Raw genomic sequence first — 20,043 nt, forward strand, 5'->3', positions numbered from 1 at the left:
AGACTTCGGCTCTAGATACCATTGATGGAATTCAACATTTCAACAAGTTCTTAATGTTAACTTATTCATGAAACCAATTCATTAAGAGTTACAACAAGCGGAAGCAAAATATTAAGAAAGCATGTTAATATGTTAAACCACTTTAGATGAATTCCATATAGTTATCAAGTCATGAAATAATGCTTACATATAACAAAGAAGGAAGAAGATTATACCTCCTCTATGATGAGTTATGAGCTGAATTTGGACAGCAAAATGATGATGAAAATGATGGAAGAAAGCTACCAACTTGAACCCTTAAGTGTGAAATACCCTAATCCTTTAATGCACCAACACCACCCTTTAAGTTAGTTAAGATTTAGAAACTTAACTAGCTAATTAAGCAAGCTTAAAACCCTTTTATTTGCACCCAAAATTCTGATCAGTAGCAACTAGAAAGAAGATGATGAATGGAGCCTCAAAACTATGAAACCTCAAGTGTTTATACCCCAAACTTATAACCAACACTTAGTGCTTTGGTTAGGATTTAATAACACTTGAATTTCTCACTTGCAAAACCACTTGAACCCCTTTTTTGTTCAGCTCAAAAATTCGGCCAGAATCATACAGCAGAAAGTTTGAAAGAGTTTTCTAACTTGTAAGTGCAAAATAAGAGTCAAAACTTGGTTTTAAGTGTTAAGCATGCACTTGGGAATATTTGTATCAAAAGTAACAAGAATAAACTAGCATGGGACTTGTCTTGGAGTCCCAAAATCTGCCCATCCATGCCATTATTTTATAACAAGAGTGTTTATAAAAAACTTGATGTTTTATATATAAAACTTGTTATAAAACATATGCATTATTTACTTACTTATATACTTTATAAACCTTTTATAAAATATAACACAATATAATTATTTAAACCTATAAACAATTATATATAATTATCCAAATAATTTATCTCAAGTGATAATATTTTAGAAAACCGATTTTCTAAAATTCAAGTGTCGCGTATTTACTTAACGATCCAATCGCTAAGATTAAATATATTTAAAGTGTTGGTAAGCTTGTTATTGGGTATGACCCGACTTGGATCATAACATAGTGGCCACGTTAATTTAATATGTCTCTCGGGCATACGAAATACCTTCAACGCCTATGTAGCCATGGAAAACCAATTAGTCCGACTATCTTATGAGTGGGCTAGAGCATATCACTAAGAAATATATTTCACAGGTAAGTTTATATAGTTTTTATTTTTTTATTTTTATTTTTATTTTTATTTTTAACCTTTTGATAATAAACGCTAATGTGTTCGCTATAAAGTATTAAATTGGTATTCGATAAAATTAGGTCTTACGACCGAAATTATTGATATCATACAAAAATTTATTACATCACTGGAAAATTTAACGTTTATTCTTAAGGTATAAATATCTTTAATCAATCAACTCAAAATATTTCAAAAATTCGTCATGAGTTAAATTAGGTTATGGAACCGAAATTACTTTACCGAAAAGTGGGGCGTATATTTTTGATAATATTTGATTGATTAAAGTGGGATAAAAGCCAAAAAGATTTTTAATTTTATTTTTACTTTATTTTTAAAATTAATATTAAAATAATATTGTAAACTTGTTAAAATTAAATCAATATATTTAAAATTGTAAATATTTGAAAAATTAATATTTTTAATATAAGTTTGTATGTATAAAAACAAAAATATAATTTAAGTTTGGTGTGAATTTTTAATTTTATGCATTTTAAATTTAAGTTTGGTGTGAATTTAAAAACAAAAATTTACTTTATTTCGCTAAATTAAAAATATGATTTTTAAAATTCGTCGTGAGTTGAAGACTAGGTCTTTGAACCGAAATTGCTTTACCCGAGGGAGGGACGAGAACTTTTATTATCATTATTTTTAATCTTATTGAATTAAAGTATGCCAAAAAAATTAAAAAACTCAAAAATCTTTGCTTTTAAAACCGCGCTTTAAATTGACAAATTTTAAAATTTTGTCGAGGGACGGACTAGGACATCGTTCTGAAACGACCTTGTCCTAAATAACAATGGAAACAAAATTTTAAAATTAATTGATTAATTGTTTTATACGTTAAGGTTTTTATAAAAAAAAAAAAAAGGGACACCGCGACTCGCGGAGTTTGAAGGTGTTATACACCGCGACTCGCGGAGTTTGTAAAATACAGAAAAAAAATAAAACGCAAGAACAGATCAGTTTACCAACACCCACACCCAAATAACTGCGAAAATACCCGAAAAACACATACAAAAACCTCTCAAATTCGCAATTTTTCACCAAAACTCATAAAATCTTTCACAAAATCATGTTGAGAAGGATGCTATCAAGGAATTACTTAAGGAAAACGGTAATTTCTTCATCAAAACACCCATTTAATCCGAAAATTAGTGTTCTTGAACAAATTTATACCCAATTCGATTTTGATGCTTTTTAGTGTAATTATGCTTAAATTGTTTGTGTATTATGCTTATATAACCTAGATTGATGCTATTTAACATGATTAGAAGCCTTAAACTTCAAATTTTGAGTAATCTAGGGTTTGTGTTCTTGAGCAATTTGGGGCTTTTTGATATAAACAGGTTATGGCCGATTTTTGTCATGAACTATTACTAAATTAAGTAGTGTAACATGTTTAGGTAGTTAAATGATCCAAACTTTGAGCCTAAACATAATTTTTGAGAATTAAAGTGGACTTTTTCAAGTCTAAAATTCATGAACTTGATTTTTGAGAGATAATGCCATTTGAAACTTGTTTAATTGCTAATAATGATTATTTTGACATGTTATTTGAGTTAAATGCTTATGAACTTGGCGAATATTTTCGTATATGCTTACTTGAAAAAGTGTAGATTTGATAAAAATATGAAAATGAGCATAAGTTTGATATAAATTGAACATGTCATTATAATTATTTTGATTGATGATTTTGCTGACACTAATGCATATTTGGATGCACAAAAATTGTGTTTGATGTGTTTTGCAGACTGAAAGGGGTGAATCTTCATCACAAGCTCGCATTGCTCCTCCTGAGAATGCGGAACAACAGGATGTTGATAACTATTACAAACAAGATATAGCTCATCCAGTTATGACATTTTCAGATATGCACGTGGAAGATTTGCACCCGAACTTGAGATTAGAAAGACGTTGGATAGATTATCCAAAATACCAAAGGGGCTTGCACACTCTTCATTCTAAAGCTGTTGAAGTACCTAGGGTAATAGAATGGGAACCGTTAGAAGCTGTAGGATTGGGCGAACGGATTAGAGAATTACTTACACAGAGGTATGATAATTCTACTTTTAATGATTGGGTACGATTATTCAACATGCATAGACCTGTATATAAAGTATGGTGTGAAGAATTATTGTGTAGTATAGAAATAAATGATCGGGTAGCTACTTTAACCGATCGAACTTTTATTAGATTTTTGTTAGGAGGTTCGATGCACCACATGTATCTACTAGACATGGCTCAGGCCTTATGTATATATACGCCTGAGGAGCTAGCATCTGCCGATTGTCAAGGGTTGATATTAAATGGTAGGAAGATTGATGAAAATTTTGATACGCATGGTATATGGAGTCAAATGACTAGCCATCACCGATTTAAAGGGGGAAATTACTCTTATCTTGATATTGATAGAGCTGAATTAAGAGTAATCCATAGGTTTCTAGCGAACTTGATTACACAGCGAGGTAAAAATAAGGAAAAGGTAAATGAGCAAGATTTATTTTACCACATGTGTATTCGAGACCCACAAAGCGCTGTAAGTATACCTTATTGTGTGGGTTATTATTTATCGGCTATGGTTAGGGGGATGAGACTACACAGTATAATAGGAGGTGGTATATTTATTACATTAATTGCTGAGTATCTCGATGTGGATATAAGTCGGGGGGATTATTAATCGAAGAACCAGAACCCCACGATACAATTGGTTTAAATATATATCATGGTGCTAAGGTTTTGAAGAGGCGAAATAACGCCGCAGTACAATATAATGGAAGACATCCACAGGTTGAAAGAAATCAACAGCCAGGTAATGTGGGAGGGGGAAATGAAATGACATAAATGCAAAGGTTTATAGCTTCACAAGAGTATGAAAATACTAGACATCGAGCATTTGAAGATTGGCAAGTTCATCAAAACCACATCATAGCTCATTGCCAACATGTAGGTAGAAACTATATTTCTACTCCAAAGCCCGTATTTCCTCCCTGGTCTATAGAGATCCAACCACCGTATCCTACTTATAACCCAGCTGAAGCATTCTATAACACATACGGTTATGCATGGAACCCCTACTGGTATCAGTATCAACCCTAGTTTATTTAGTTTTATTTATTTTATTTTTGTAATGTTACTACATTTAACACTTATGTTGATATTGTAATAGTTTTTATAATTTTCTAACTTTTATTATTAGATTTTAATAATTTTTGAATGTGGGGTAATATACCAAACTTCAAAAATATGTATATATGTTTGCAGTTTATCTTATGTAGTTTCAAAGACTGGCATTAAGTTCAGCAAAAGCAACTAATTTTGATGACAAGATGCAAAATATATGTGAAATAACAACAAGACGGAATGAACAAATGATGTGCACCATTTATCATTCAACAAACAAACGCCAATATGTTTGGAAACTTTGGTAAAATTTAATCATTTTTCTACGCTAAACACCCTCAATAATTTAAATTGTTACTGATTTCTTGCAAATGAGGGCATTGCAAGATCTTAAATGTGGGAAGGGGTTAAATTCTTTCGGATTTTTAAAATTTTTTTAACTTAAACACTTGGTTACCATTAAAAATACTAGTAACACAGTAGTTGTATTAGAATCTAGTGCTCTCTGATAACAAAGAACAGCCCTAGTCTTATATACTGACTACCCACTTCTAGTAAAAAAATTTAAAATTTTCAATTAAATGAACTCAAAATCATGTTTATACATATTTATGAACGATAAAACTAGGTGTTAACACCGAAATTATTGTTACCTCGGAAAGGACATAAATTGAGAAACAACCCAAAAATGTTAGAATTCATTTAAGAATGGAATAGGAAAATAAAAAGGCAAAGAAAGAAACTAAGTGTGGGGAGAATGTACCAAGTTATTCAATTAAAAAAAAAACTATCTATCACATGTTTCTGTAAAGTTATTGCAGGTGCTTTTTTTTGGACTAAATTGACTGTTTTACTCGCAATATTATAATAAAGATAAAAGAAAAGATGGATCTACACGATGAATCAATTCCATCATTAAAAGGAAGTAAACTCTTCCAAAAAAGACACGCGCTTCTTAATTTAGGTCAAGAAGTTGTCGTCCAGACCAGCTGTAGGTTGACGAAAATTCTAGAAAAGTCATCTCTAAAATCAGCAGGAAATCCACGAACCTCAGCATCAAACAGGGTCGCCAAGTGGTCAGATTTATCCTAACCATGAGAAGGATTTATCTCGTACAATTGGGGGGCACCGTGCAAATTAGCTTGATAAGACTAATGAATCAGATCCCCAGAAAGGATAATCTCCTTAAAGATCAAAAATCAGCTTTTAAGACTGATATTACTCAATCCTAGAGATTGACCTTAAAGATTGAGAATTACAAACTCATGGAATTCGATGATATCTAAACTCGAGCTTGAATGAGAAAATATTTTGATCAAAATTACAAACCGATTTGTTTTCTGAAAACCCATTTTCAATGCGTTCATTACCATTGAACATAAAATCCTAGGAATTCACCTGGAATTCATTAGGTCACCTGAACCAAATCGGGTGTCAACCGTAAGAACGGTGGTTGCATAGCATGGTCAAAGACAGGACCTTGTGCCAGACCAGAAAATTATAAGGGTGAGCTTTACTATTGCTCCTACAAAGGATAGTAATTGCGTCCGACACGTTACAGACCATAATTAAAAGCATGTCAGGGGATATTGCCTTAACAGTTGCTTGTTCAACGCTTCCCTTTACAACCGGATGGTAGTTTATCGAAAGGTAATATACGGAATAAGTATACTGGACGTGTTGCTTTCCCAATACAAGGTTAGCAAGTGGGTGACATAAAACCGCAAGTTTTGAGCGAAAATTTTCAAATCTAAAACCTACCAAACCCACAAAAACAATTTGCAAACACCGGTGAAGGGTTATTCCAGAAAACTTATCTAAGGTAAAAACTAGATTTAATTTTCAAAAGATCAAATATTTTCATAAAGATCCAATTTCCTTAATGGATCTAAATTTTTATAGTCATGTGGGACTGTAAACCACATCGTTACTACCATTGTTTATACCACCGTATAGAAATCACTGATGTACAAAGTGTGAAGAATAAAGAAGTGATTCTAGTATATTTCAAGACTATATTGCTTGAGGACAAGCAACGCTCAAGTGTGGGAATATTTGATAATGCTAAAAACGAACATATATTTCATATATTATTCCTCAAGAAAGACAAGCTTTTAGTTGCAATTGTCCTATTTACAAGTGATATTCGGTTAAATAATAAAAGGTGAAGACAAAAGATAGATTCGACGAATTGAAGACGCAAACGACCAAAAAGCTCAAAAGTATAAAATACAATCAAAGAGGGTTCAATTATTGATAAGAAACGTCTCAGAATTACAAGAGTACAAGATTCAAAACGCAAAGTACAAGATATTAAATTGTACGCAAGGACGTTCGAAAATCCGGAACCGGGACCAGAGTCAACTTTCAACGCTCGACGCAACGGACTAAAAATTACAAGTTAACTATGTTTATAAATATAATATAATATATAATTAATTATATAAATTATATATATATTATATTTATATATTAAAACCGTCGGCAGACTAGGATCCAAACTTGTGTGAGCTGGATTTACGAACTCCGCGACTCGCGGATTTTGTAGTGCAAAAATGCCGCAACTCGCGGAGCTGTCCTGGACAAAAATGCCTATAAAAGCTCGCGCATTCTGAACGTTTTATATATCCAAAATCCATCCATCTCTCTATCTCACATACGATATATATATATTTATATTATAATCTTAATTTTAATTTTAAATCCTAATAATAAGGGTATGTTAGTGAATGTTGTAAGGGTGTAAGTCGAAATTCTGTCCGTGTAACGCTACGCTATTTTTAATCATTGTAAGTTATGTTCAATCTTTTTAATTTAATGTCTCGTAGCTAAATTATTATTATGCTTATTTAAAACGAAGTAATCATGATGTTGGGCTAATTACTAAAATTGGGTAATTGGGCTTTGTACCATAATCGGGGTTTGGACAAAAGAACGACACTTGTGGAAATTAGACTATGGGCTATTAATGGGCTTTATATTTGTTTAACTAAATGATAGTTTGTTAATTTTAATATAAAGATTTACAATTGGACGTCCCTATAAATAACCATATACACTCGATCGGACACGATGGGCGGGGAATTTATATGTACGAATAATAGTTCATTTAACCGGACACGGGAATGGATTAATAGTCTATGGAATTATTAAAACAGGGGTGAAATTATGTACAAGGTCACTTGGCATAATTGATAACAAAGTATTAAAACCTTGGGTTACACGAAGTCGATAACCTGGTGTAATTATTAAACAAAGTATTAAAACCTTGTTACAGTTTAAGTCCCCAATTAGTTGGAATATTTAACTTCGGGTATAAGGATAATTTGACGAGGACACTCGCACTTTATATTTATGACTGATGGATTGTTATGGACAAAAACCAGACGGACATATTAAATAATCCAGGACAAAGGACAATTAACCCATGGGCATAAAACTAAAAATCAACACGTCAAACATCATGATTACGAAAGTTTACAAAAGCATAATTCTTTTATTTCATATTTAATTTCCTTTATTTTATATTTAATTGCACTTCTAATTATCGCTCATTTATTTATTGTCATTGTATTTAATTGCACTTTTAATTAACGCACTTTTTAATTATTGTATTTTATTTCATCGCACTTTTATTTATCGCAATTTCATTATCGTTATTTACTTTACGCTTTAAATTAAGTTATATTTATTTTCAATATTTTACATTAGGTTTTAACTGCGACTAAGTTTTAAAATCGACAAACCGGTCATTAAACGGCAAAAACCCCTTTTTATAATAATAATATTACTTACATATATTTGTATTTTTATAAATTAAAACTAATATAGCGTTAAGCTTTGTTTAAAGATTTTCCCTGTGGAACGAACCGGACTTACTAAAAACTACACTACTGTACGATTAGGTACACTGCCTATAAGTGTTGTAGCAAGATTTAAGTATATCCATTCTATAAATAAATAAATATCTTGTGTAAAATTGTATCGTATTTAATAGTATTTAGTTGTAAAAATAAAGCTATTTTATATACACCTCACATAACATCAGAAGTACTTTTATAATTGTGCACTCGAGGTGAGATCATAGTCCCATCTTTCAACAACTTTTATACTTTTAAATCATGGGATGAGAAACATAAACGGTTTTATACTACATACTTTTACACTTTGAACACAAGTACGGAAACGAACATTCCACGTACGGGTTTGAACAAAAAGCCTCAATTCAATTATCATTAGTTACACTTGCAGGGTGTAAACGTGAACTTATATTATGTGATCACATGGGCTTGACGAGCCTCATTCGGACGGTTCGCTACCGTTAACGGATGAAATATATTTTCGGGTCTAGTGTATGTTCTAACACTACGCAAAGGGTGAAAAACAGTTAAGTTTGATAATTGGGTGCCCGCGAAACAAATAACAACTTTGGAATGCATATGATTTTGATAATCATATTATATTAAATCTTGTGGTTCAAATGCAACGTTTACTAAAACACCTATGATTTCACCAACGTTTTTTATTGACAGTTTTCTATATGTTTCTCAGGTTCATACTTGGCTATTTGTTACATGCTTCCGCGTACACTCATACTTGCTTGGAGTCAAGCATACATGCATACACTTTGATTTCGTGCTTGGAGTCAAGCATACATACATACATACGCTAGTGATAGCACCTTTGGATTCAAACTTTTGTCTACAGACTTACGCTATTTATGGCAACCGTGATTTTCAACTTACATTATGTCGCAAGTTTATTTCATTTATACATTATACTTTTGTAAACTTAAACTTGTAGTCAATCCGTTTGGCAAACTAAACTTTGCAAGTCTTGTACTTTTTAAATGAATGCGACGTAATTTTGGTCAAACGAGTCTCATATAGGGACTACGACCACGTAACGGGACCTAAGTTAGCGGCGCCGTCAATGACGATTTTGTCGGGTCGCTACATGTGTGGGTTACAAAACGGCACAAAGATTCCCCTTAGCTCGGTAACGTTTAATCATTGGTTTCCTAACCGTGAACGCGAATCTTAGATATGGATCCATAGGGTTTGACATCCCCACTCAGGCTAGTCGCGCTAGCATTCAACGGGTGTTTAATACTTTGAGGACAAACGCACTCGCCAAGTGCACTTTTATGGGGTGATATACATACGTTAAGTCTAGTTACCGGGTGCCCACGGTTAAGCATATAATGTTCATACTGTTTTGAAACACTGAAATCTCGTGGTCTACATTACTTTACTGATTACAAACTATAGCTCACCAACATTCGTGTTGACTTTTTAGCGTGTATTTCTCAGGTACTTAGACGATGTTGCTTCCGCTGTTAAACTTGCTGTCTTGGTGTTATAGACTTGCTGTTATGGACCTGCTGTGTTAGATTTTGCTGCATTACTTAGAGATGTCTCAATCATGGAACTTTTCTTTTGCATTCGTAATTTATGTTATTTTCGGTCACATACTAATGTTTATGCTTCTATTCATAGGAAGCACGTTGTCTTTTGTAAAACGCTATCTTTTTATGAATGCAAAACTGATTTTAAAATAGCATATAGTGTTTGACCTTGTAATAATCCTGTCGTTGATGAACCGTACACGATGGTTTTGTACGGGGCGTCACAACTGTTATCGTTCAGTATGGCTTTTAGCTCTTCGATTACTTGTTTCTCGACATCAGCTTAGATCATTTTGGTGATCATGTCGGTTACTTTGTGAGACGATCCGATGCCACTTGAACCACCAGTTTTGAGACCAAGGGTACCGAGCTTTAACCTATCTACACCGAGTGGTGATCCCTCGTGTGTGTCCTCGTCATCGTCGGAGATATTCATCTCGTCTCCCGACGCATCACCGGAGTGGATATGAGCGATTGATTGTTTTTGAGGTTGAGGTGGCTCCACCGGTGGTGAGCTTCCTTTGTTTAAAGGTGGTTGAACGTCATCGATTGTTCCTTTCTTGCTTGCCGTTTCGCTACTTGGTTTCACTGTGTTGTTCGTACCTTTAGGTGGCGCCATTTGATCAAACCAAAATCGTTAAGTGTAAATAGATTTCGAGTTTGAGTGCTTGATTTGGGAAAAAGAGTAAGTTGAATGTTTTATGAAAGGACTCGTCCTAATCCATCTGGACGAATACATTAAATTTGGTTACATCGCGAGGTACTAGACCTTTATATGATACATTTTACAAACATTGCATTCGTTTTTAAAAGACAAACTTTCTTTACAATAAAAGTTGACGGCATGCATACCATTTCATAATATATCCAACTATAATTGACTTAATAATAATATTGATGAACTCAACGACTCGAATGCAGCGTCTTTTGAAATATGTCATGAATGACTCCAAGTAATATCTCTAAAATGAGCAAATGCACAGCGAAAGATTTCTTTCATACCTGAGAATAAACATGCTTTAAAGTGTCAACCAAAAGGTTGGTGAGTTCATTAGTTTATCATAATCAATCATTTTCATCATTTTAATAGACCACAAGATTTTCATTTTCATTTCTCATAAATATACGTCCCATGCATAGAGACAAAAATCATTCATATGGATTGAACACCTGATAATCGACATTAACAAGATGCATATAGGATATCCCCATCATTCCGGGACACCCATTGGACATGATAAATTTCGAAGTACTAAAGCATTCCAAATTCCAGAATGGGGCTTGTTGGGCTCAATAGATCTATCTTTAGGATTCGCGTCAATTAGGGGTGCACTAATTCTCAAAATTAGTGATGTTCCCTAATTCTTAGATTACCAGGCTAAAAGGGGCATATTCGGCTTCGATCCATTCAATCATATAATGTAGTTTCAAGTACTTGTGTCTATTTTATAAAACAGTTATAAAAGCAGCGCATGTATTATCAGTCCCAAAAATATATATTGCAAAAGCATTTAAAAAGGGAGCAAATGAAACTCACAATACTGTATTTTGTAGTAAAAATACATATGACGACATTGAACAAGTGTAGGGTTGACCTCGGATTCACGAACCTATATCATTTGAATATTTATTAATACACATAATTGAAATTAAATAAGTGTATATATTATATCTTAATTTATATATTATATGTATTTAGTTTGTGTATATATTCAAGATGTTTAATATTTATATAGTTATATTAATATATTTTTGATTAGTATTTTAATAAAAATCCCTAGCTTGTTATATATGGATATTTATATAATTATTGTTAATATGATTAAAATATACTTATAACCTTAATAATATCTTCAAAACTTTTACTTTCGTAAACGGAATTATTTTTAATAGTAATGGTATAGACAATACCGATAATATTAAAAATGACAGTTTTAATGAAAACAAAATAATAATTTAGTGATAATCATAATGATAATAATAACAATATTAATAATGATAATTATGTTAATGATGATAATAATGATAATATTTATAATCATACATATGTTATAATAATAATAAATTTTATTGTGTTCATAATAATAATGATCATAATAACCATAATGATGATACATAATACTTATTTTAGCATTATTAATAATAACAATTATAATAATGACAATACTTATTTTAATATTTGTAAAAATAATAATATTAATACTACATGATAATACTTAATAATAATAATATTATCAATAATGATATTACTTACTAATACATAATAATAATAATAATAATAATAATAATAATAATAATAATAATAATAATAATAATAATAATAATAATAATAATAATAATAATAATATAAATAATAATAATAATAATAATATAAATAATAATAATAATAATAATAATAATAATAATAATAATAATAATAATAATAATAATAATAATAATAATAAACGATAATTAATACATAAATGACCAAATTTATAATATATACATTAATAATGATAGTATTAATAATAATAATAATAATAATAATAATAATAATAATAATAATAATAATAATAATAATAATAATAATAATAATAATAATAATAATAATAATGGTTATATTACTTATAATCATGGTATTAATAATAATAATTATTATTATTATTATAATACAACTTATAATTAGTAATACTACATTAATAAATAATAACAATAATAATAATAATAATACTAATAATAATAAGATTTGTAAGAAAATTTAAAACTACCTTTCAATAAACAAAAGGCTTAAAAAGAATGCTCCATCAGTGACTCGAACCCTAGACCTCCCGATAACACACAAACACGCCTAACCATCCAACTATTTTGACTTTTCTGTTTTAAAATCCGAATATAACCTTATAACCCGAATTCACTAATCATCATCTTCTTCTTCTTAATTTCCAAATCGACTGAACCCATAATCTTTTTAATAGGGAGTTAATGTTTTGGTTTTTAGGTGTATTCAAACGAACATAAACGTTTAAATGTGGTGATTGGGGTTTAATCAAAAAAAATATTCAAGACAGGCAGTAACAGTAATCATGAAGAACACATATGAACCTCAAATCCAAATTTTGATTTCCAGTCATTTTTAGACAATGATTATAACGCGAAGTAGATTGAAAAACTCTTTTAGAAACTATCTGTACCCTCAATTGAACTTAAAACATCTACTGGAAATCAAATTTCGCGATGAACACTTAGTTTGACTTTTGAAAACAGATCTTTGACTTCAAAATTGGAGCTCGATAAGGAAAATTGGATTTTGAATCTTTCCAGATAGTTTGAATGCAAGATTCCTAATAAAACAGCATTATTAGATTTTTAAGTTTCGTTCTAATTCGTGATTTGGTTAAAAAAAAGTGAAAGATACAGAGATGTCGAGCTGTATACATGAATATTTGGATAAAAATTGATCAGTTACAAACAGATGAATATGATAATTGAGAATGAGATTGTAAAGTTGATTAGTATCCCTTAACAGCTGGAATTGAATCACGTTTTATATCAATTGGGTCGACAAGGAATCGAGCAGAAACAGGAATACACAAAAAAATAAAATGGAGAAAGGGATGGCTAGCAGAATTAGTACACTTTAACTGTTATAGATGGTCATCAATTTCAAACAAGAATCCAAAACTATGTAAAGATTGAAAGGAACAGGAAACAACTTCTGATTCCAAAACCATATTTACGATTTTTTTTATAAGTGATTTTAATAAATAATAATTATAATTTATTGATAATAATCAAAATGCTAATAATATTAATAATATTAATAACTAATAATAATAATAATATTAATAATAATAAGAGTAATAATAATAGTAAGTCACAATAATAATTTTAGTGATGTTGATAATAATACTAATGTTTTTAATAATAATTATAATAATAATACTAATTATATTATTATTAGTAGTAATAATATTTTATATATCAGACTTCATATTTATATAGTATTAATAATGCTAGTATTGATATTAATAATAACAATATCATTATAACAATTATATTATTACATATTATCGATTATATAATACATGTTATATCATAATGAGTATTATACATTTTAATAATAATAATATCTAGTAAAAATGAAGTTATAACAAGTTACATGTTTCCATGATATGATTAATAATACTATTATTGATATTAGTAATAAAAGTAATAATCTTATAGTAATTATATTTTTAACTTGTAATTAATTATTAGTATATTATGTGATAATGTATGTTAAATATTTATTATTTATTATACATTTTATATATATACTACCAAAAAATCATAATTAATAATAAAAATCACATATATTTTCATTTATTTTGTTAATATTTAATTATTCTGTTTATTTTACATTTTTAATTCTTAATTAGTTAAAGTGTATCTATTTTATTTCTTTAAATTATATATATATATATATATATATATATATATATATATATATATATATATATATATATATATATATATATATATATTTATATATATATTTATACAAAGTTGTTCGTGAATCGTCGGAAATAGTCAAAGGTTAAACGAATATAATAAAATAGTTCAAAAATTTTGAGACTCAACTTTATAGACTTTGCTTATCATGTCGAGATCACATAAAGATTAAGTTTAAATTTGGTCGAAAATTTCCGGGTCGTCACATTTTAACTCCAATAATTGTGCAAACCCCGATTTGGAATCTGGATTCCAAGGGCGCAAAACAATCTATTGAATTAACCTTATTCAATCGAAATCGAATAAGTTAATATCTTAGAGTGAAGATTAGCTCCGATGATGATCGGAATTGAGTTAACGGAGTAATGTTATCATAATTAATTTGAGAAGAGTAACATTAATGCATCCAGTGTTGTGTGAATAAATGATCTTGTTCTCGTATTTATAGATGTTAGGAGGGAATGATGACGTGGCACATGTTCATTTCATGGTTGTAACGAACTTTGCCAATCCTGAGGGGTGACGTGGCACCTGTCCTTTTCATGGGAATAATCAAGCAGATCCTAAAAAACTTTCCTAGATTCGTGGGCTGACGTGGCATGCATCTTGCTTGCATGCTTGTTCCGGGATGAGGTGTCTGTTCCGGGACAGTGCACTTTCTCCGGGACGAGGTGCTTGTTCCAGGAGGGTATCATTATGTCGAGTTGAAATGCCGAACCGAGAAGTGGTGACGGTACCAGCAGCATGTCGGTTCCGGCTAAGGTGCAGAGCTCTTAGCCTAATCCGGGAAGGTTTTGCTTTCCACTTGTTCCAAGTGTTTCTTTACGGTTATAGTTATCATGACTGGTTGCATGATGCCGGTTATATATATTTCATCCGGGCTCACAGTCTAGCCATTCGTCCGACGTGGTAAAGTTGCTGAGATGACGTCGGATGGATGTTGGGAAAGGGTCCGTATTCCGGGACATACAGTGCCGGGTAAGATCTTTGTCGAGATGCTTGCTTGTTTTGAGATGGATCATTATGCGTATCATTAAAGCTCATCTTTGATCCCGACTTATTCATCCAAGTAAATCTTCGACCTCCCAACGGTAAATCCAGCAGCGCTGCATCACTAATAAATGCATTAAAAGCCGTAGCACCATGTATATTAAACAGAGTACCAAGTCTGTCCTCCTCCGCACGAACTTCATTAAAATCCCCAAAGAAGATGTAACTGCCATTGTGACTCGCCTTGAACTCCAGTAGCTGAATCCATAACATGATATGCTGGATCACACTAAAATCACCAACAAAACGCACCCCATGCATGCACTGTGCGTGTTGCCCTACCCCTTTACGGCCTTTTTTCCTAGAATAGCTCATTTTGCTAGTATGATCGGTGACACGCATCATGCACGAGCATCCACGCATTATGCGAGGTGCATGATGCGTGGACATGGGGCATATGTTTCAATTTCTATTTTTCTAGGGCATATTGTTAAAGACTTCCGGAAATTAGGCCATATTGACCGATTCCCTTATCATAACCAATTATATTTTGTGAATTGGGCCTAAATTAAATTTAACCAAATATAATGATCGAGTCCAAGACAGGCGAAGCAGAAGAAAGCAAAATAGAGAAGCAAAAGGCGTTGTTTAGCGACTAGCGATTACCACCAACGAAATGGAATAGCAATTGCCGATTAGCAGAAGAAACAATTTAGTAGCTGCTGCTACCTTTTAATCACGTAATCTATTATCTATATTATATATTATATATTACACCTAACTAAGTTAGGGTTTATAAAATCTTTGTTAAATTTGAGCTTTTTTGATGCACCAGCTGGCTTGCTTGTAAAGTTTTAAATTTGTAATCTATGATTAATGTTTTATTTTTTGTATATTATTCCATAGTTTTAAAATTATGTGATAAAATCAGCTTTTATGCTTGCTCTGCGACTACCTTCTGCCTTAAATTTGAATGTGTATGTGTATATTTTTATATTTAGGATTTGTAATTTGTTACAGTCAACAATTACTGTGGAACACTTTGGGTTGACAACAACTTGCTCAAAATAATCACCTCTATTAAATTGATATATCGAAAAGATTTTAATAGTTTTTTTGGTTACATTTTGTGCACATAAATTGGTTGAAAAAATGATGAACACAAAATCTAAACCCAAAAATGTTAATGATTCTTTCAAGAAACACGAGTTGGATGATGATCATCAACCTACTGAATCTGGGGAAGTGATCGGATACAACGAATATCTTTAACCGAAATCCTACGTCGTCTTCCTGCTGTCTCCAGTTTACGATTTAAATCCGTATCCAAACACTGGCACTCCCTTTTGAGTTACTTGTATAACAAACTTTGGGTCTCACCTGTTCGTGGTTCTTTTTATGGCCATTTTTACGTTCCGTATAATTTTAAAAACCTAAAAAAACAACTCACCCCCTTTTACTAGCCTAGATTTTTATCCAGATCCACGTGGCATTAAAATCCTTCAATCTTGTAATGGATTACTCCTTTGTTGTAGCAAAAGAGGACTTGAACGTACTCGTAAATACTACGTGTTTAATCCAACCAGTAAACGATTTGCAGTGATTCGACCAGTCAACGAAGCTTATATAGCTTATAGTAATATCCCTTTCATGGGTCTTGCATATAATACAATCGAATCTCCACATTACAAAGTCGTTTGTATATATCAAAACTTTGATCGTTCGCGATTAAACGTTCAAATCTACTCCTCTGATACCAAGAGATGGAAGATATTAGACGACACGTTGGATTTGTCTAATAATCACGTGCCTTTTTTAACGCGTGGAGTTTATATGAATGGGGGGATGTATTGGTCTCCTATTAATAATCCTATCGATTCGTGGTATTGTTTTAAGTTAGACATCGAAAAGTTTAAAAAATTGGAGCTACCATCTTCTATGAAAAAGGCATGTTCAACGTCGGTTCGTTACTTTGGGGAATCATGTGGTTATTTACATTTAGCGGAGATGGATCGTTTGAAAGGATGTTTATACGTTTATGAAATGATGCACGATTGTTCGGATTGGGTGGTAAAGTATGAAGTTGAGATAGTTAAATTAATGGTTGAATTTCATAAGAGTGTGTGGTGTAATTGGTGCATTGGTAGGTTGGAAATTTTAGATATTGTTAGAGGTGAAGAACAAGAAGAAGAAAATACATTTATGGTGCTAAAATGTTGTAGAGAGATTATAGGTGTTAATCTTTTGGACAAGAGTTTTAACAAGTTGTTTGATATTGTCACAAGAGATACATATGGAAGAACAATGGAAAGTCATCGTTATGTTGCAATTTGATTTTGAATTTCGTTGATTTTAATCACTATTGTTTAAGATTTGGTTTTGGAATACTATGTTTTTACATTTATTTGAATTTGGAATTGATATTGAAATGTTCTGCTAGTTACTAATTGACATGTTCTCTTTAGTTGATCATATTTTACATGAATTAATCTCAATCCGTTAAATATGTAATTTTGTTGAAAAGATATAATATATTTCTAAAAAATACAATTTCTTCTTTTTATAGCATGTAAAAATAACCCTTTGCGAGTTGCTATTAGTTTAGAAATTTTATATTTTCACCACTCGATGAGTATTTTGTTCATCATTGCGTAGTTATCAACCACTTGATAAACAAGAAGAAGTGCACCCCCTTCTATATAATATATAACATATTGGGTTCTCGTAACATATTAACTTAGACTCCGTATTTATATTATATACTCTGTATTCTATATTTAAACATATACTCCAATAACAATGATGGGATGCTATTGCCTTCATTCTTTATTCCCAGGTATTGCAAGCAATTTTAATGTCAGTTAACAAGGAGAGGTGGTTGAAAGTTTAAATGCAATTAATCGTGAAAACATGATTTAAAAATGTGGAGTACCTAAACTTTTTTTTTTATTTTTCGGCGAAAGAAGAGAAATTTTATTAAACAAACACGATAACTTCATCAAAACGATGAAGTATCGGATCAAGATACAAGTTGGAAACATAAAACTACAAGAAAGATTACACTTAACATAAATCTATTGGCAAAGTAAAAGCGGATTTTGCTCCCATACATAAGCTTGTAACCCAGGCACCAACTTGAGAATTGCGAACAAAAACACCAACATGGACATATGGTGAACTCATAGACATTCAGGTAGCGAACAAAATGGAGCTTCATTGACATTCAGGTGGCATTGGTCAAGACAGCCTACTGGAAGAACATATGGAGAACTCACTCTACTGGAAAGTAGGCTTCATTCATGTGCATTCTCACATCTTGATAAAGATGTATGGTCATGGAATCTCCATCCCAAAGGAAGCTATACTACAGCCATCTCTCTAGTTTGCTAAATGATAAAATTTTGCAGCACTCTTTTCTACCTCAAGCTACTGTACGAAACAACCATTTGCCTCAAAAAGTAGGTTTATTCATTTGGCGAGCTAAACTGAGTCGACTTCCTGTCCGAACAGAGCTGGATATACGTGGTGTCCTACTTGACCCCACTCTTTGTCTCATCTTTTGGAGAAGCCGGATTTGAATGAAATTATTTAAAGATGTCCATGATAATATCTTCAAGGAGAAACCACATCTAATTATAAAAATTGCAAAGAAAATTCATCCGGGCCCGGTGCTTTATAGCCATGAATTTTTTTTTCTTTTTTATTAATATTAAAAATCTCATTCGATGAAAAGGGTTCTTCAAGACAGGACACTAGATGAGCTGGTATACGGCCCAAGTTAGTGTTGGCCCAATCCATTTTAGTGACAGGCTGCTGGCCAGAAAGAGGAACAGTAGCAAACAGATTGTCAAAATATTTTACATCGAATTCCTTGATTGTAGAAGGATCTTCTTTCCAAGATTCTTGAATTGCTAGACATTGTATTTGAAACGATTGACAATTGTTACCTATGCCGCGGATATTTCATGAGACGAGCCTCATGATTTTGAGACTTTTTCAGGCGTATAATCATCCGCCATGTTCTCCATTAAAACTCCGAAATTGTACATCTCTTCTTTAAAGGTGATTTTCTTTTTTCCAAACCCAGCGTTAACGTGATGAGTGATAGATGACCCTTGGCCGATAACGTGATTGATTTCACTCGTGGTGTCGAACAAATCAGAAATATTGGGTATTTCATCGATCCAATTGCAACTTTTTTCTTTTCCACACTTTTTGGAAGGGACAGAAGGTTTGAGAAGGACTTCTTTAATAGCACCAGAGGGATTGGATCTTGATTTGATCTCAGCACAAGATTGTCGACATGCTTTACTAATACAGGACGTGTCAGTGATCAAAGGAGAGGAGGATTTTTCGTTAACAATTGCAGCGAAAGATACGTCATTGTTGATGAAAGAGGCTATTTTTGGAGAAGAATTGGAAGGGACAGTGGTAGGGTTTGAAGGAATACTTGAAGAAATATGTTGAAGGGTAGGATAGTCTTTTTGTGTTAAAGAAAAAGGAGGGCTTTGGGACTTGGATTGGTCAAATGCCAATGGTGACTTGTTTAGGTTATCCAAGTTGTCAATAGAATCATCCTTATCAACAGATTTGAAAAGAGATCTTTTGATATCTTTAGCAACAAATTTGGGTCCATTCGTTTTAGCTTTTTGAGACAACAAAGCAGAAGTTACCTTTTCCATTGAATTGTGCACATCGGCAGTTTTGTTGACTTTTGAAGGGGTTAGGAAGTTCAAATTATTAACGGTAACATTGACTTCTCCCTCCTCCGGTGGTGATTCCGGTGACACTTGAGCATTTT

The 20,043-nt window shown here is 31.8% G+C and overlaps 1 protein-coding gene across 1 annotated transcript; it reads left to right on the top strand.

Annotated features, from left to right (window-relative positions):
• Positions 1-16,892: 16,892 nt before the first annotated feature.
• On the top strand, positions 16,893-17,576 carry LOC139875592 (F-box protein At5g07610-like). The gene has a single exon (XM_071862918.1). The coding sequence runs from the start codon at positions 16,893-16,895 to the stop codon at positions 17,574-17,576; it is 684 nt and encodes a 227-aa protein (XP_071719019.1).
• Positions 17,577-20,043: the final 2,467 nt, after the last annotated feature.

This window comes from Rutidosis leptorrhynchoides, chromosome 11 (assembly GCF_046630445.1).
Source record: "Rutidosis leptorrhynchoides isolate AG116_Rl617_1_P2 chromosome 11, CSIRO_AGI_Rlap_v1, whole genome shotgun sequence".
In the NCBI taxonomy this organism is placed as follows: domain Eukaryota; kingdom Viridiplantae; phylum Streptophyta; class Magnoliopsida; order Asterales; family Asteraceae; genus Rutidosis; species Rutidosis leptorrhynchoides.

Bases quoted from the DNA above. Each gene is read 5' to 3' on its own strand.
- LOC139875592 (XM_071862918.1), top strand. From the start codon at position 16,893: ATGGGTCTTGCATATAATACAATCGAATCTCCACATTACAAAGTCGTT.